General features: G+C 46.9%; 3 protein-coding genes and 1 pseudogene across 6 annotated transcripts in view; 2 read left to right on the forward strand and 2 right to left on the reverse strand.

Moving 5' to 3' along the window:
- Positions 1-1,411: 1,411 nt before the first annotated feature.
- On the forward strand, positions 1,412-3,895 carry LOC136533840 (uncharacterized). Its single transcript, XM_066526356.1, has 5 exons — positions 1,412-2,697; positions 2,795-2,911; positions 3,107-3,210; positions 3,477-3,567; positions 3,645-3,895. Exon 1 carries the CDS (start codon positions 1,571-1,573, stop codon positions 2,516-2,518), a length of 948 nt encoding a protein of 315 aa, XP_066382453.1. The 5' UTR covers positions 1,412-1,570; the 3' UTR covers positions 2,519-2,697; positions 2,795-2,911; positions 3,107-3,210; positions 3,477-3,567; positions 3,645-3,895.
- Positions 3,896-5,419: 1,524 nt separating this feature from the next.
- Positions 5,420-8,881, reverse strand: LOC136533838 (uncharacterized; annotated as a pseudogene).
- LOC136533839 (large ribosomal subunit protein P1) lies at positions 8,633-10,248 on the forward strand. The gene is made up of 4 exons (XM_066526355.1): positions 8,633-8,729; positions 8,839-8,948; positions 9,036-9,159; positions 9,826-10,248. The coding sequence occupies exons 2-4, from the start codon at positions 8,880-8,882 to the stop codon at positions 9,960-9,962; spliced, it is 330 nt and encodes a 109-aa protein (XP_066382452.1). The 5' UTR covers positions 8,633-8,729; positions 8,839-8,879; the 3' UTR covers positions 9,963-10,248.
- A 558-nt stretch (positions 10,249-10,806) lies between these two features.
- LOC136533837 (intermembrane lipid transfer protein VPS13-like) overlaps positions 10,807-13,648 on the reverse strand; it is a 31,505-nt gene continuing 28,663 nt past the window's right edge. For 3 of the 4 annotated variants that reach the window (XM_066526352.1, XM_066526351.1, XM_066526350.1), the window contains exons 43-48: positions 12,975-13,121; positions 12,627-12,731; positions 12,430-12,540; positions 12,243-12,347; positions 11,965-12,034; positions 10,807-11,893 (exon numbers count right to left, since the gene is read on the reverse strand). In XM_066526352.1, coding sequence (XP_066382449.1) covers positions 11,232-11,893; positions 11,965-12,034; positions 12,243-12,347; positions 12,430-12,540; positions 12,627-12,731; positions 12,975-13,121 — 1,200 coding nt within the window. In that variant the 3' untranslated portion in view covers positions 10,807-11,231. Of the gene's footprint in view, positions 11,894-11,964; positions 12,035-12,242; positions 12,348-12,429; positions 12,541-12,626; positions 12,732-12,974; positions 13,122-13,648 lie in introns of those variants that run through there. The other variant, XM_066526353.1, reaches the window with a different exon arrangement.

Consider the following 13,648-nt stretch of genomic DNA (forward strand, 5'->3'; position numbering starts at 1 on the left):
TTTTTTGAATTTCAACTATTTTTTTCCGAACGGGAGAGCTTTATTGGAAGAACACTATGGTACCTGATAAAAGGAGCGTTACTGTAGGGGACCGTGACGCCTAAAAGGGAGGTAAATTAGATAACTTAAAGTTCGACTCTAAACTATGGCCTCTTTTTCTACCCTTAGCAAAACATATGCAAAAGATAAACTATCTAAATATGCAACTATGGTTTTGCTAGTGTGTTGCTATCTCTACCGTAAAAAGAAGTAAGACAAATAATGTAAATGCGGAAGCTAAAGAGCAAGATAGAGATATGTAAACTCCCGTCGACGACTCCGATATTTTTACCGATGTATCGAGAAGCGCGTAAGCTTTCCCCTTGTCCTCGTTGGAGCCCCTCGTAAGGGCAAGCTTCCGATCGGGTAACTCCGTGGATAACTCCGGGCATTCCCCACGCGCAAGCGGGTCTCCGATTAAGCCACTCGTGGCAAAGCCTCTCCCGGACCGCTCTCCGCCATCTTCACTATCAAGCTTTCGGTCGAGACACCACGGGTCTTGTTCCCTCCGGTACACGGTGTGATCTCGCAAGACTACAAGCCCCTCCGATGTACAACAATGGTGTGCGCAAGCACCGAGTGGTAAGAGGTATGCAAATCTCACTAAACACTAGGCCTAAATCTAGAGCAAGCGTATAACAGTGGTTTAATCAACCTAAGCACTTCGAAAAGCACCTATGCTAATTACCTAATTAATCACATATTTTTGAACAGGTAAACTCTTCCTACATTTTCATCATTACATGTTGAAAATCTTGTTTCTACTTTCCAGTGTGTTTGTCCCTCTTTTTCTTGATGGACTTTGATTCTCGAGCAATTTGAATTTGGGATACCTTTTATGTGCTTGCAATAGAATTTTGACATTCTTATATCAGATTATTAAAGTGCTCTTGTGAATATGAGGTCCAAAAACACAAACTAGGAATAGGATTCAATACACAAGTTTATTCATGGACGTAATTGGAAGCTTTCCTCAGAATTCTAAATATATTTAGACGGATCAGGAGTTAACTGAAGGGTGATAATTTTTTGCTCATCTTGCATCACCTACCCTCATTGTCAATTATAACATAATGCTATAGAGAAACTAGATGATAGGCAAGTTAATTTCTGGGACAGATGCAAAGGGTTTGACCATTTTATGTATAATAATACTGTGGTAACAGTGGAACTTAACCTTGTTATTTTTAGTTCACTTACAGAGGCATGTATAATGCTGTGGTAACAGTGGAACCTAACCTTTGTTATTTTTAGTTCACTGTCTCCAACCAACGGACCTAAAAACGAGAGGCATACCGAGGTTTGGTACAGCCCAGCGAAGGATCACGGACCCCCCCCCCCCCCCCCCCCCCCCCCACACACACAAAAAAAAAATGACCTTTTCCAACAGCCGACGCAAACGAGAAAAGCTCCCGTCGCCTCATCTTGCCGGAGCCGAGCTGTCCGCCCGGCCAGCCCGCGGCCGGAAGCGCTGCAAGCTCCCCATCCCCTCTTGGATCTCGCCGCGTGCTCGAAGGCAAGCGGGGCCGCGATGCCTGCGGCGGCCGTTCCCGGAGGCGTCGGCGAGCTGTTCCGCACCAAGCGCATCCCAGAGATTCGCGCGGCTGAGGGCGCCACCCGACGCGAGATCTCCGCCAAGGAGGAGGAGCTCCGGCAGCTCGTCGGGCGCAGCTACCGCGACCTGCTCGACTCCGCGGACTCCATCCTCCTCATCAAGCAGTCCTCTGATGCCATATCCGACAACCTCGCCCGCATCTCCGGCTCCTTGTCGTCGCTCTCGCCGCCCCCTGAACCCTCTCCCACCGTAAGCGCCGCCTCGCCGTCCCCATCAGCTGGAGGGCGCGCGAGGCTGTACGCGCTGTCCGCGCGCGCCAAGTACCTGGTTGACACTCCGGAGCACATCTGGGGCCGGCTCGACGAGGGCCTGCTCCTGGAGGCGGCGGGTCGGTACCTGCGGGCTCAGGTCGTGCACGGGCGGCTCTCCCGCGACGCAGTGGCCGCCGACGCCCTGTGCCCAAGCACCACCCGCGCTCGCCATCAACAGTCGCCGGAGCCGGGCACCACCAGGGCTGCTGCCAGTCGCCGAGCTCTGCTCTCCCTCTGTTCCGCCCTCTCTTCCCCGCGCTCTCTCTCTGAATCCGCTCTGCCCTCGCACTGGAGCCGAGCGCAGCTAGCAGCCGAGGGCCCGCCGCGCCGAAGCCCCTTCCTCGGCCGGTGGCGCTACGGCGAGCGCGCCCCCTGGCGGCGGCCCTGGGCGAGCGCCCCCTCCCCTGGCGCGGCGGCGCCCACCACCACGGGCGCAAGAGCGGACGCCAGACGAGCGCACGCGGCGCCCGAGAGCGGACGAGCGGGGCCGGCGGCGCGGCCGGTGCGGGAGCGGGCCACCTCGGACGCGAGCGGTGCCGACGCGAGCGAGCGTGGACGATTTGCGCAGCGAGCAGAGAGCGATGCTTTTTTTGCGTATCGTTCGGTGCGGTAGGCAAAATGCGTCACATGTTTGGGTCAGCCGTTGGAGGTTGTTAGCACCGTGGGAGACGTATTTTGGGTTTGCGTCTCGACGTTGGAGACAGTCTTACAGAGGCATTTTGCATAGCCATTCTAGAAACAGCAAGCTGTGGACTGTTGACAGTGAGCACTAGAGTTGGCGGTGTCCCTGAGGTATGCTGTTATGAGCTCAAGTTTCCCTTCTACAGAAAATCCCAACCTTGGTTAGATGATTTTCGAGTTTCATGCAATTCATTATTTCTTTTTACAGGTTCTTCCAGATGACGTGATAGTGCTTGCAGAACCAGCTCCTGGAGATATGGTAAGAGCTGTCAAGAAAGCCATTGACATGCTACCTGGCATAGACCCGCAAATTATGCATCTTCGGGTGAGCCTGAACTCTCAACATTCCACAGCTTATTTGAACTCAGGATTAGACCCTTTCTATTGACATTCCACACCTTATTTGAACTTAGGATTGGACCCTTTCTATTGTGTTCATTTTTCATTAGCTTCTATTTAGTTTCAGTTTCGTATGCAAGCTCCTTGGTCTTGATTCAGCTTCTTCTGTTTTGCATCCTAGATGAAAAAACTTTATAGTTGGGATGATGTGGCCAAAAGAGCTGAGATTGTTTATGATTGTGCAATGCAGTCTCCAACAACAAATTTACTAAATTGCCTTCCCCGGTGAGTAAACATAAGACGTTGACAACTCATCTTGTTTCTTCAGTAGATTTTGTTAATGAAACAATGCATATCTGATTTTTTTGTCTATCATTTACTATAGCAAAATTTATTTCATCATCCTCTCATGTTCTTGTGCTAAATCAATTTATACATTATTTGTGCCAGATAATGTTTAGATCTTAGTCAATTTATGATCAATGTCTCCACATTTTCACCGACATCCAAATTGAAATACATTAGTTCATTTGGTGCCTCTGCTGATGTAGATATCTTACTTGCGGATCTTGGGCTCGAAAACTGTTTTGCCTAGTTATGATCATCAACTACCTACTATGGCGCCTTTTAGAATTCATACAGGTATGTGTATCAATGCATTCTCTCTCCTTTTACCTGCTTTGAGATTGAATGGACTCCTTACACCAGTTCTCCCTCAGCCTGCTGAAGGTATTGAAGAAGTCCCAGAGACCCAGATATAGGGCCACTGCATGCTCATTTTGGTTCAAGCAATGGTTTGTGTGAAGCTCAAGAGAAGTGAATTTTAGATTTTTGACAGTTTTGAAATGGTTGTGTCAGCATTCGTTCTTATCCACATACAGGGTATACCACAGCATTTTCTCTGGAAGCTTCCTGTTTCTGAACTGTAATGGCAACTGATAGAGTGGAGCGCCCCTGTTTTCCAAGTCTCTGTCATTCTAGATTGTAATGCTTATTATTTAATTAATTTCACAAAATACAGTAAGACGCATAAGTTAGACAGTTTTTTATAAAAAAAATCTAACACCTCTTTGCAGGACACGTTGCTGGCCACACACCAGAAAGCAGAATGGTGAAAAGGAAATAGCAGAAATAGCACAAAGCCGCAGCGATTGGAATAGGTCCGACAACATAGGCATTGAGACAGACACCGGATCACATCATGGCACAAGACACCACAATGTATCATGGCAACATGCCACCAAGGAACAGTACAGGTCAAAACCGAGATTTGTGGATGAGAACACTCCAATCTGGTGACAAAAGAGAGTACCATTGCTCCAGTGGATACTTTGTTTGTTGATTAGTGGGCCGGAGACCATGACACGGCCCATCAACTCACTACGCAGAGAGAAAAACGAAAGAGCTGGCAATGATGTGATCCGGTGTCTGTCTCTCATGTCGCAGCAGCAGTGCCTATGTTGTCGGACCTATTCCAATCGCTGCGGCTTTGTGCTATTTCCTTTTCACCATTCTGCTTTTCTGGTGTGTGGCCAGCAACGTGTCCTGCAAAGAGGTGTTAGATTTTTTTATAAAAAACTGTCTAACTTATGCGTCTTACTGTATTTTGTGAAATTAATTAAATAATAAGCATTACAATCTAGAATGATAAAAAATCTGTCTAACTTATGCGTCTTACTGTCTTGGAGATGCTGGTGCAGATCAGAACCCAATTTTTATTTGAAGATACGGAAAAGACAATTATTTCACAAAATCTAAAAAACAGTGTGAGTATGACTACCTTGGGGCTTATTTGGCACGGCTCTTGCTCCGGCAGCAGCTTTTTCCAGAGGAGACATATCAAACGCTTTAGGAGGAGCTGTTTTCTGGTGAGGAGTTAGACCCTTTAGGAGGAGCAAAAAAAAAAAAAGGTCCTCAAGCGAGCTTCTCTAAAGGAGCACTTGAGAATGAGCCCTGCCAGGTGTTGCTCATTGGCAACTCTGATATGGGAAAGTCACCTAGAGCTTGTTTGGATAGCAACCTGACAACTCCGATATAGGAAAGTCACCTAGGACTTGTTTGGATAGCGGGGCTTGCCGGCCAAACAGCGATTCCAGCTGCCAAGCGCTTAAAATCAACGGCCTAGAAAGCCGCCTGGCCAGGCAACCTTGCACGGGTGCTAAACCAAACAACCCCCCTACTCTCCTACCTCAGCGAGGACTTTATGTACTGTGAACGCGGAATTTTTTTCCTATATATGAACTTAGATTATAATTTTTCTTGAGTGCAATAATATTTATTCTAATTAACACTGCTTGGTGCCTGAATGCCTCAGCTCTTGGCCACTCCCGTCTGCTGTGCGGAGGGCAAGTACATTAATATAGTATCATAACAATTGCCACGTAATAATAAAATGATCAAATAACTAACTCATATAATGGGTTGTCTTATAGTAATTCAATTTAATTGAGTTAAATACATGGACGGCCCTTGAACTTGTGACTCTATGCTACAACCTCTCAAAATCAAAATTTGCCTCCCTGAACTTATTTAGTCGTTCACCGGAGGTCCATACCCCTTCGGAGGACGCTGATTAAGATAAAATTTTATAAAAACCACCCTGTAGTCATCTACAACTTCCCTCCCGTGCCTAATAAGCTCTGGTCGTGGTGCTGCTGCTGCAATTGCTCCAGGGCCGGCACCGTGTCGGCCATCGACGGCCGATGGCTCGGATTGTCCCCGACGCATGCGGCCGTCAGCAACACCACAGCTGCCACCTCGTGGGCGTCGTATCGGCATCCCAGCCTCCGGTCCACGAGCTTGCCGACCACGTCACGCGGCGACGACGGTGCGCCATCCACGGTGGTCGGGGCACAGTCCCCTGCATCACCACCAGCAACTTCCCCACCGCCTCCAGCGCGGAAGCCACGGCCTTCCGCATCCTCCGATCCTGCTGCCCGCGCAACAGGACAGCCACAGCGCCACCATGGCAGTCTCCCGCTCTGCCGGCCCCATCCGGGTCATCCGCCCCATCACGGCGGCTGGCACCTCGGCGGCGTCGGCCACGATGGCCGCCATGCCATCGCCACAGCCTGTGGTCTTTGCCAGCAGCCGCAGCGCGGGCTTCGTGGCGGCCGTGGGCGTGACCGCCATGGCCAGCGCCATCGACGCGTGCGTCGGGCGGCTGCGGACCTGCACTACGGCGCGGGCATGCAACGGATGGCTACCAGCAACGCGGCATCCCCGAGGATCCGCACGAGGTCTGGGAATAGCTCCGTCCTATCGGTGATGTTGGTCTTAGTGTCCGCGTCCGCCACGGGCGACGTCAGGATCGCCTCAAGGACGTACCGCGTCGCCGTTCGCGCCCACGCCGAGTAGCGTCATCACGACGCGGCCAAGATCCTCGGCGACAAGGGCAAGGATAAGGGCCTCCCTGGCCACTTCTGTGATCCCTTCCGGGGACCAAGCACGGCGCGCGGAGGCCAGCTCGTGTCCAGCAACACGTTGGATGCCTTCACGTCGCCGTGCAGCCGCTTGTGTAGCCGTGTAGGTTCCCGTTTGGCGTGAACTCCAGCACCGCCTTCGTCACAGAACGCGAGGAGGCGGACGATGTGGGGTTGGCACCTTGGCGGACGCGGAGGAGCGCGTCGAGCTCCTGGCGGCACAAGTGGTAGAGGCGCTCGGCGAGGCGGGCGAGGGAGAAGGTGCTGAAGCTGCCCTCATCGACGACGGCCGACGTGAAGCCTCCACCTATGCCCATGATAGCTGCCTCGCGCTCGCTGCCGTACGTCGTCGTGGCAGCAGCGACACCGGTGTCGGTGCCGGCAGCGCTCTTGGTGTCGGGTGGCTGACCTGTCTCCCGAAAAGGCCGGCTCGGGAATGCATCAGACGGCGATGGGATACGGATCTCCTCCTTAGGAAGGACTGCTGTAGGTAGAAAATGATTACAGAGGGTGTTTTTTGTAAAAATTTATCCTAGTCAGCGTTTTTTCCGAATGGTATGGACCTCCAGTGAACGACTTAATAAGTTCGCGGGGGGGGGGGGGGGGGGGGGGGGGGGGGGGGGTCAAATTTCGATTTCGAGGGTTCGTGGACCTAAGTGGCACAGAGCTACAAGTTTAAGCACCGCCCATGTATTTAACTCAATTTAATCTGTGCGTCAACAAAGAAAATTTATGAGTTGCATAGCAACATTAAATCGTACAATAGTGATTTTTTTTTTGCGCATGACTCATAAGGTGGTTGCTTCATGAAACAACTATCTCTTTCTCTGTCTCCTCTACGTTATTAAAAATCTTATGTGGCATTATATGAGACGAGCCTGTAATGTATCTGTCCTGTGGCACTGACGGCTGGGCAATTGCCCGTTTGCGTTAATAGCAAGTCCCCGGATGCACCGCATGTTGAGTCGATTTTGTCGAGCATCACATGCATTCCATGAGCTTGGATGATTTGGACATCACCTTCAAGTCTAAGCTGGTTTTTTTTTCCAATTCCCCACTTTAATTTCTAGCATGTCGATAGACGATACGAGATGTATACGAGGTGAGAAAAGATACAAGATCGATTTATTTGTGATCATGTCTTTTAATTTTGGGTACGGGATGTATGACAAGAGGTGAGAATAGATACAAGATTGATTTATTCGTGATTGTGGCTTTTAATTTTGGAGCTGTCAAGTTAGCATTTGGTCTCTGTTACAATTATTAGGTCATAAGAATATTGCAACATTTTCCATCAAAACTTCTTTGCTTTAAGCATTCAAACAGAACTCCAGCTAATTTTACCATAAGCGTTCTAAAAAATCCAACTTCAAGACTAGCCTATTCTTGTTTCCAAATACTTGGCACTTAATTTGATGGGTGGCAATGAAATGCCCTAACTATTATATTAGGGAGGGGTAGAACTATTATGCTGGATTCTATTTTGCGCAACATGCCAACTTATGCTATGTCCATGCATTTTATGAAACACTATTTTAATATTGTTATACATCTTACAATTGTGCGAATTGCGGATGGGCTACACGGCTTGCAGTGGAACACAGCGGCTAGCCCAGCTTAGCAGCGGCCTACTCGGTGTGGGACATCGTCGGCAACGATAGCGCAAGTGATGACGAGGGCGATTTTATCTTGATGGCTTTGTCTTTCAGGAGGTGGCGGCGTAGTGTAGTGACCGGTTTGTGGTGGTTTAGCGGCGGTGAAGCGTGTGTCCCATTCTGACCGGCCATAGTTATTTTTTCCTTCTTTGTGTTGGAGTTTCGGTGCGTGTTGAGGTCCCAATCCAACCGATCGGAGTTGTATCTGTTTATTTTTTGCCCAGTCTAGGCTTCATCTGCTTTTTAATACAATCGGCTGCTCTCCTGATTCGTTAAAAAAAACACTTGAAAGATAAATCTATGATGGCATTTTGGTCATCTTATATCCTATAGAAAATGAATTGCCTTGGCAACCATTAGTCAGTAAAGTGGCACAACATTTTTTTTAGAAAGCGGCAAAGAATTTAGACAGAAGTATTATGTATATAGTGTTATTTATTATATTAATATATTTTGGTATTTTTTTGAAACGAGGTTTTGGTAGTTTTAGATTTTGATAAAATAAAAAACTTTGAAAAATTGAAAGTGCTGTAGTCAGTCGAACCCAAAGAGCGATGACGACGCAGGGAACAAAGCCCACGATAAGGCCCAGTCCGGCCCAGACTTCTGCGGGCGAAACCCTAACAACCCAGCCCCTATATAAACCGCACCCACGCCACCTCCTTCCGAACCCTAGAAGCCCCCTGCCTCCTGCGCCTCCGCCCTCGTCGCCGCCTCTCTCCCTCTGGTACGTGCCGTCGCCTTGACCTCTGATTCGCGCCGTCTCTTGCCGCCGCCGCTGCTGCTTCCGAGACTAACCTCTCTCTCTCTCTCTCTCTCGTGTTTTCTCTTCGCAGAGACCGCAGATCCATCCGGTGAGAGGAAGCCGCCTGCACCCATGGCCTCCGGTGAGCTCGCCTGCACCTACGCCGCCCTCATCCTCAGCGACGATGGCATCGCCATCACCGTGCGTTCTTCTCCCTCGCTGTCGGCTCTTTTAATCTCAACGGTTTTTTGAGCGGTTGAGTGATTCCGTGATGGTTCTTCTTGGCAGGCCGAGAAGATCGCCACGATCGTGAAGGCGGCCAACATCAAGGTTGAGTCCTACTGGCCGGCGCTCTTCGCCAAGCTCCTGGAGAAGCGCAACGTTGAGGACCTCATCCTCTCCGTTGGATCTGGTATACACCCCCCCCCCCCCCCCCCCCCCCCCCCTTTGCTCTCAAGATACTTTTGTATGTTCATGCCCGTGGTTTCGAATATGTGGATAGCTGCATGGTGGCAATTGTTGTAGATTTAGCTAGCCTTTTTTTTATCTTGAAAGTTGATCGAGATGTCTTAAATATTCTTTGTTTCATTATCCAACCCTGTGATATGGTCAGTTCTAGAAATTCTACTTGACTGATTAGTACATTATAAGTTGTCACCTTCACTGTAATTGAACCTTTCGGTGGACGATGGACTCGATTGGACCGTACTGTATTAATTGAGTATTAAGTATCTGCCTGTTTACTTAAATTGAATCTTAGGTTTTCAATGTTTAATTTGACACTATTTGACACCAATGTTTCAATCTTAATTATGTTAGTGAAACGGAGATACATTGACATGAGTATTTACAGGATGCATGGGTTTGTGCCAGAATTACGTTGGGTGCATGAAAGAGTTTCTTTGTCTATACTAATTCCTTAGGTGCACCAAAGAGTTTCTGTGCATGTTTATACTGGAATTGGATGCTAGATCGTCTTGAATTTTTCACCCTTTGTGTTTATAGTCTTGAATTTGTGCATAATAATTTCCAGTTATATTCTTGGTCTAATCATTGGTGTATTGAAATTTGTTTGTAGGTGGTGGTGCTGCTCCAGTTGCTGCTGCTGCCCCTGCTGGTGGTGCTGCGGCAGCTGCTGCCCCAGCTGCCGAGGAGAAGAAGGAAGAGGTTAAGGAGGAGTCTGATGACGACATGGGCTTCAGCCTGTTCGACTGAGGAGCCCCCATCACCCAGCCATTAGCAAATTCGCTTATGCTGTCCAAGACTATCTTATGTTATGTCTCTAGGGTTTTATTACAAGTAATCAAGTTTTGTGTTTTTTTGAGGCTATGTGATGATGAACCTCAAACCATCTTATTAGAGTGAAACTTGTTTCTATATTATTGTACCAAGTTCCTTAGCCTCAAAGTTAATGCTCTGGTTGATGGGCTGATCACGAGGTTGAATTGCTTTTCGTTCAGCCTTTTTAATCAATCAAAGTTAATGCTCTGGTTGATGTGCTGATCTCGCGGTTGAATTGCTTTTTGTTCAGCCTTTTTAATCAAGAATTCAACCGATTCTTGAATTGTTCTTCTGAAACGTGCGTTGTTTATGCATCGCTTGTCGCTTGCATTTTAGGCCATTGCATTCTTTTCTTTTTTTGAAAGAAAAGGCCATTGCATTCTAGTTTAGCTCGTTAGCAGTACTCCCTTAATCCTGGAAAGAATGCAATTAAATTATCCTTTTTGAGTATATACGGTTTTACGTTTGGACGATATCTATGTAATAAAAGTACAACATTTTTTAATATCAAATGGAACGTATTTTCAAAATGATAACAATAATTTAGAGTAATGAATGTTAATAATTTTTTCTTTAAACTTGAGTCAAACTCAGAATTGCATTTTTTTTTGTGACTGCTGTACCAAGTTTATTTGAGCAGGCTGTGGTATTTATGATGTGCTGTTTGAAGACCTTAACTTCATTGATTAAAGTTCGTTTGGCTACTCTAGCCAATGGCTGTTGACCTGTTGTTTCGGTGCGTTTGGTTGGGCGTATCCCCTACCTCTGCTAAATTCCCTATGGTGAAATCAGAAATATCCATAGCCCAAGATTGGCGAAGTTTGTAAACACAGCCCAAGAATGGGAAAGCACATAAAAGAGCAGAAAAAAATATTTGCTGCCAAAATCTTTACAATGGTGTTGCTACACATAGCCCCTCACCCTTCATTTACAAGAGCCGTCGACAGAACTTCTAGAAGCTACAAGTGTACACCTAGACTGCAAAAAACCGAAGCACGTCCAATGGCTTCACGGTGATCACCTATGGAACACTGCGTTATTCACACTACCTCCTCCATCATGTCCATCATGTATGCTGGTATCTGCTCTGCCTTTAGCTATACAAAGTCGCATGCTCACAAGTTACAATGTCTTGTGCCGCAACCAAAACTTTTCTTTAAGCTAATGCTCATATAACCTCGACTAATGTTGCTTGTAAAAACCTCAACTGATGTTGCTTCGGTGTAGGATCTTCTTGTCCCACCTCCGTGCCTTCCCCTTCTCGATGAGTGCCTGTAGGACCTGCACCGTCCCTTCTGCATCCTCATCATTTGGGAGCTCGATGCTGAGGTGAAACAGGGGGACAAAGGCCGAGCTCATGACCCTGTTTCTCGTGCCACCTCTTTTGTCCCTAGGTGAAGTCTGTCCACTGCTCCCAACAATGTTCACTACCTCCTGAGACCTGTCCAGATGAACAACGCTCTTGAGGTGCATCTCTGTGTCGATTGACCACTGTGGGTCAGGAGGAACACCAACAAACTGAGGTGATCCTAGATCCACTAAATATGGACTTGAGACTAGTAGAAGCAGCTTCTCAGTTAGCACAAGGAACTTCCCAGCCCCCTTGAGTGTCTTGCACATGACAAATGTCTCCTCCTTCAGTCTACCACACTCAGCTTGGGCAAGCAACGATACACCGATGGCTTCATCCCAGGAGTATGGGAGCAAAGGGTGATCTCTGGCAACAGGCCTGGGGAAACGGACTCGCAAGTAGTTGGATTCATGAGGGTTGCTTCGGTTTCTTATGCTCTGGGCAGTTCTGCCTGTGGCTTCAAGAATGCTAGCCATAGGCCGTGCCACAAGGCCAGCTGTTCCCATTGCTAAACCTGTAGGAACAGATATGCTGTTGGTCAAATGGGAATAAACTGAATATAAATGCTTAATAGAATGGTTGTACCTGAGATGACCCCGGGAAGACCATGTTTCTCAGCTCCCCTGATCGGTGATTGAAGGAGCCCAGTCAGACCCTGGAGAAAATCATTACAGCGCAGAACACACATTATGCTTAGATAAATGTCCAGCAAGATTTATGGTGAAAAATGAAAAAAAAAAATCCCCACATGTTTATCCCAAGGCTGAACTCATATATTATTTAGTTTTAAAGTGTAAATAAGCATATGCTGAAAATTTGTTGAAATCAGATGGCAATGCACAATCAAGAGAGATGACTTTTACCTCTAGAAAACCATTCAGTACTCCTTCCCCATGCAAACCTAGCTGTCTTTCCCGTTCTTCCATCTTCGAAGCAGCTTGCTCATCATATGTAAAGGCAACAAGGCCCTGGATAATGGAATTTCTCCTTAGCAGTGATTTCAGGAAACATATATTCTTCAATGATCAAACAGGTCATCAGCATAAATACCTTATAAGCAGTTTTACTGAAGTGAGAAGTGGCGCTGCTGACTGCATAAACTGTACTTCCAATAAGAGTTTTTGAACCTTGTGCTATACCGTTTAATAGTTCAACTGGGCTCTGTAAAAAGAGCAACCCATAGATCTTGAGTTCAAACTGGAAGGTTAAAGAGTGGACATTCCTGCTAAGACTTCACATTTACAAACCTGCAATTTCCCTTTTCTTGAAGCAGATATGAAGTCCTTTAGACCAAACCCAACATTCCTAGCAAAACCCATAGGATTTCCTATAACGCCAGCAGAACCCAAAACCTGCATTAAACAGTCGAACATAATTTCACAAACCTAACAATGTTGAGCTAATAGTCGCAAATCCTTTTGTGCCCATTTCAGAAACCAACACTATTTTGGATTACACTCGTAAAACTACAACTTTGTGGTCATTCCCCTTTCATGGTCAGTTGGCCCCACATATAAGTGACATTCAATAGCTCAAGATATTGGTAGGTTTGTAAAATGCATTCTAGTCAGTTCATTTGGGATGCTACCATTTACCTTATAAAGTTCATGGAGGATTTGCCTGCTATAATGCCTCACAAGAATGTCCTGAACAGATTGCCAGCTGGCCATAAGATTTTCCGCAATAATTTCTCCAAGGTAAACTGGTACTCCTTCAACATCTAAGAGGGCCATAAGACCTCTCTGCAACCAAAATGGAAACATTCAGGGGCAAAAGATACAATACAATCTAACATATATATGCAGATCATACATACTACCAACAGATCAAACAAATATCTAAAAGCATTTTTTTTTCTCAAACATGCAGGAGAACTGTGTATTGTCTAAAAGCAAGTGTATGGGGAAAACACAAAAAGAACCACTGAAAATTATCTATACTTATACTAGAAAATATGTTGGTAAGCAACCTTATAAGTGCAGACTGTAACATTGGAAACATGTGCCTATCCAAGCTAAGAATCTTAGCTACTTGAGTAGATGCTGTTCAGGCCGTTCCATGTGTGTTGGGTGGGTGGTTGAGACAGGGGAAGGGGTTCTCCCAGGGCGGGGTGCCACCATATTTCTTAAGTTGACATTGAAATTTTCCTTTTGGGGAATGCAATCATTATCGTGCCATTCTTAGTTCTCGTAAAGAAGTTGCAATACAGAATGAAGTCACAACTGCATGGAAAGATAACTTCTATGTTGTACAAGCAATTGTGAGGACA

Source organism: Miscanthus floridulus, unplaced genomic scaffold (assembly GCF_019320115.1).
Source record: "Miscanthus floridulus cultivar M001 unplaced genomic scaffold, ASM1932011v1 os_1248_3_4, whole genome shotgun sequence".
Taxonomy (NCBI): Eukaryota; Viridiplantae; Streptophyta; class Magnoliopsida; order Poales; family Poaceae; genus Miscanthus; species Miscanthus floridulus.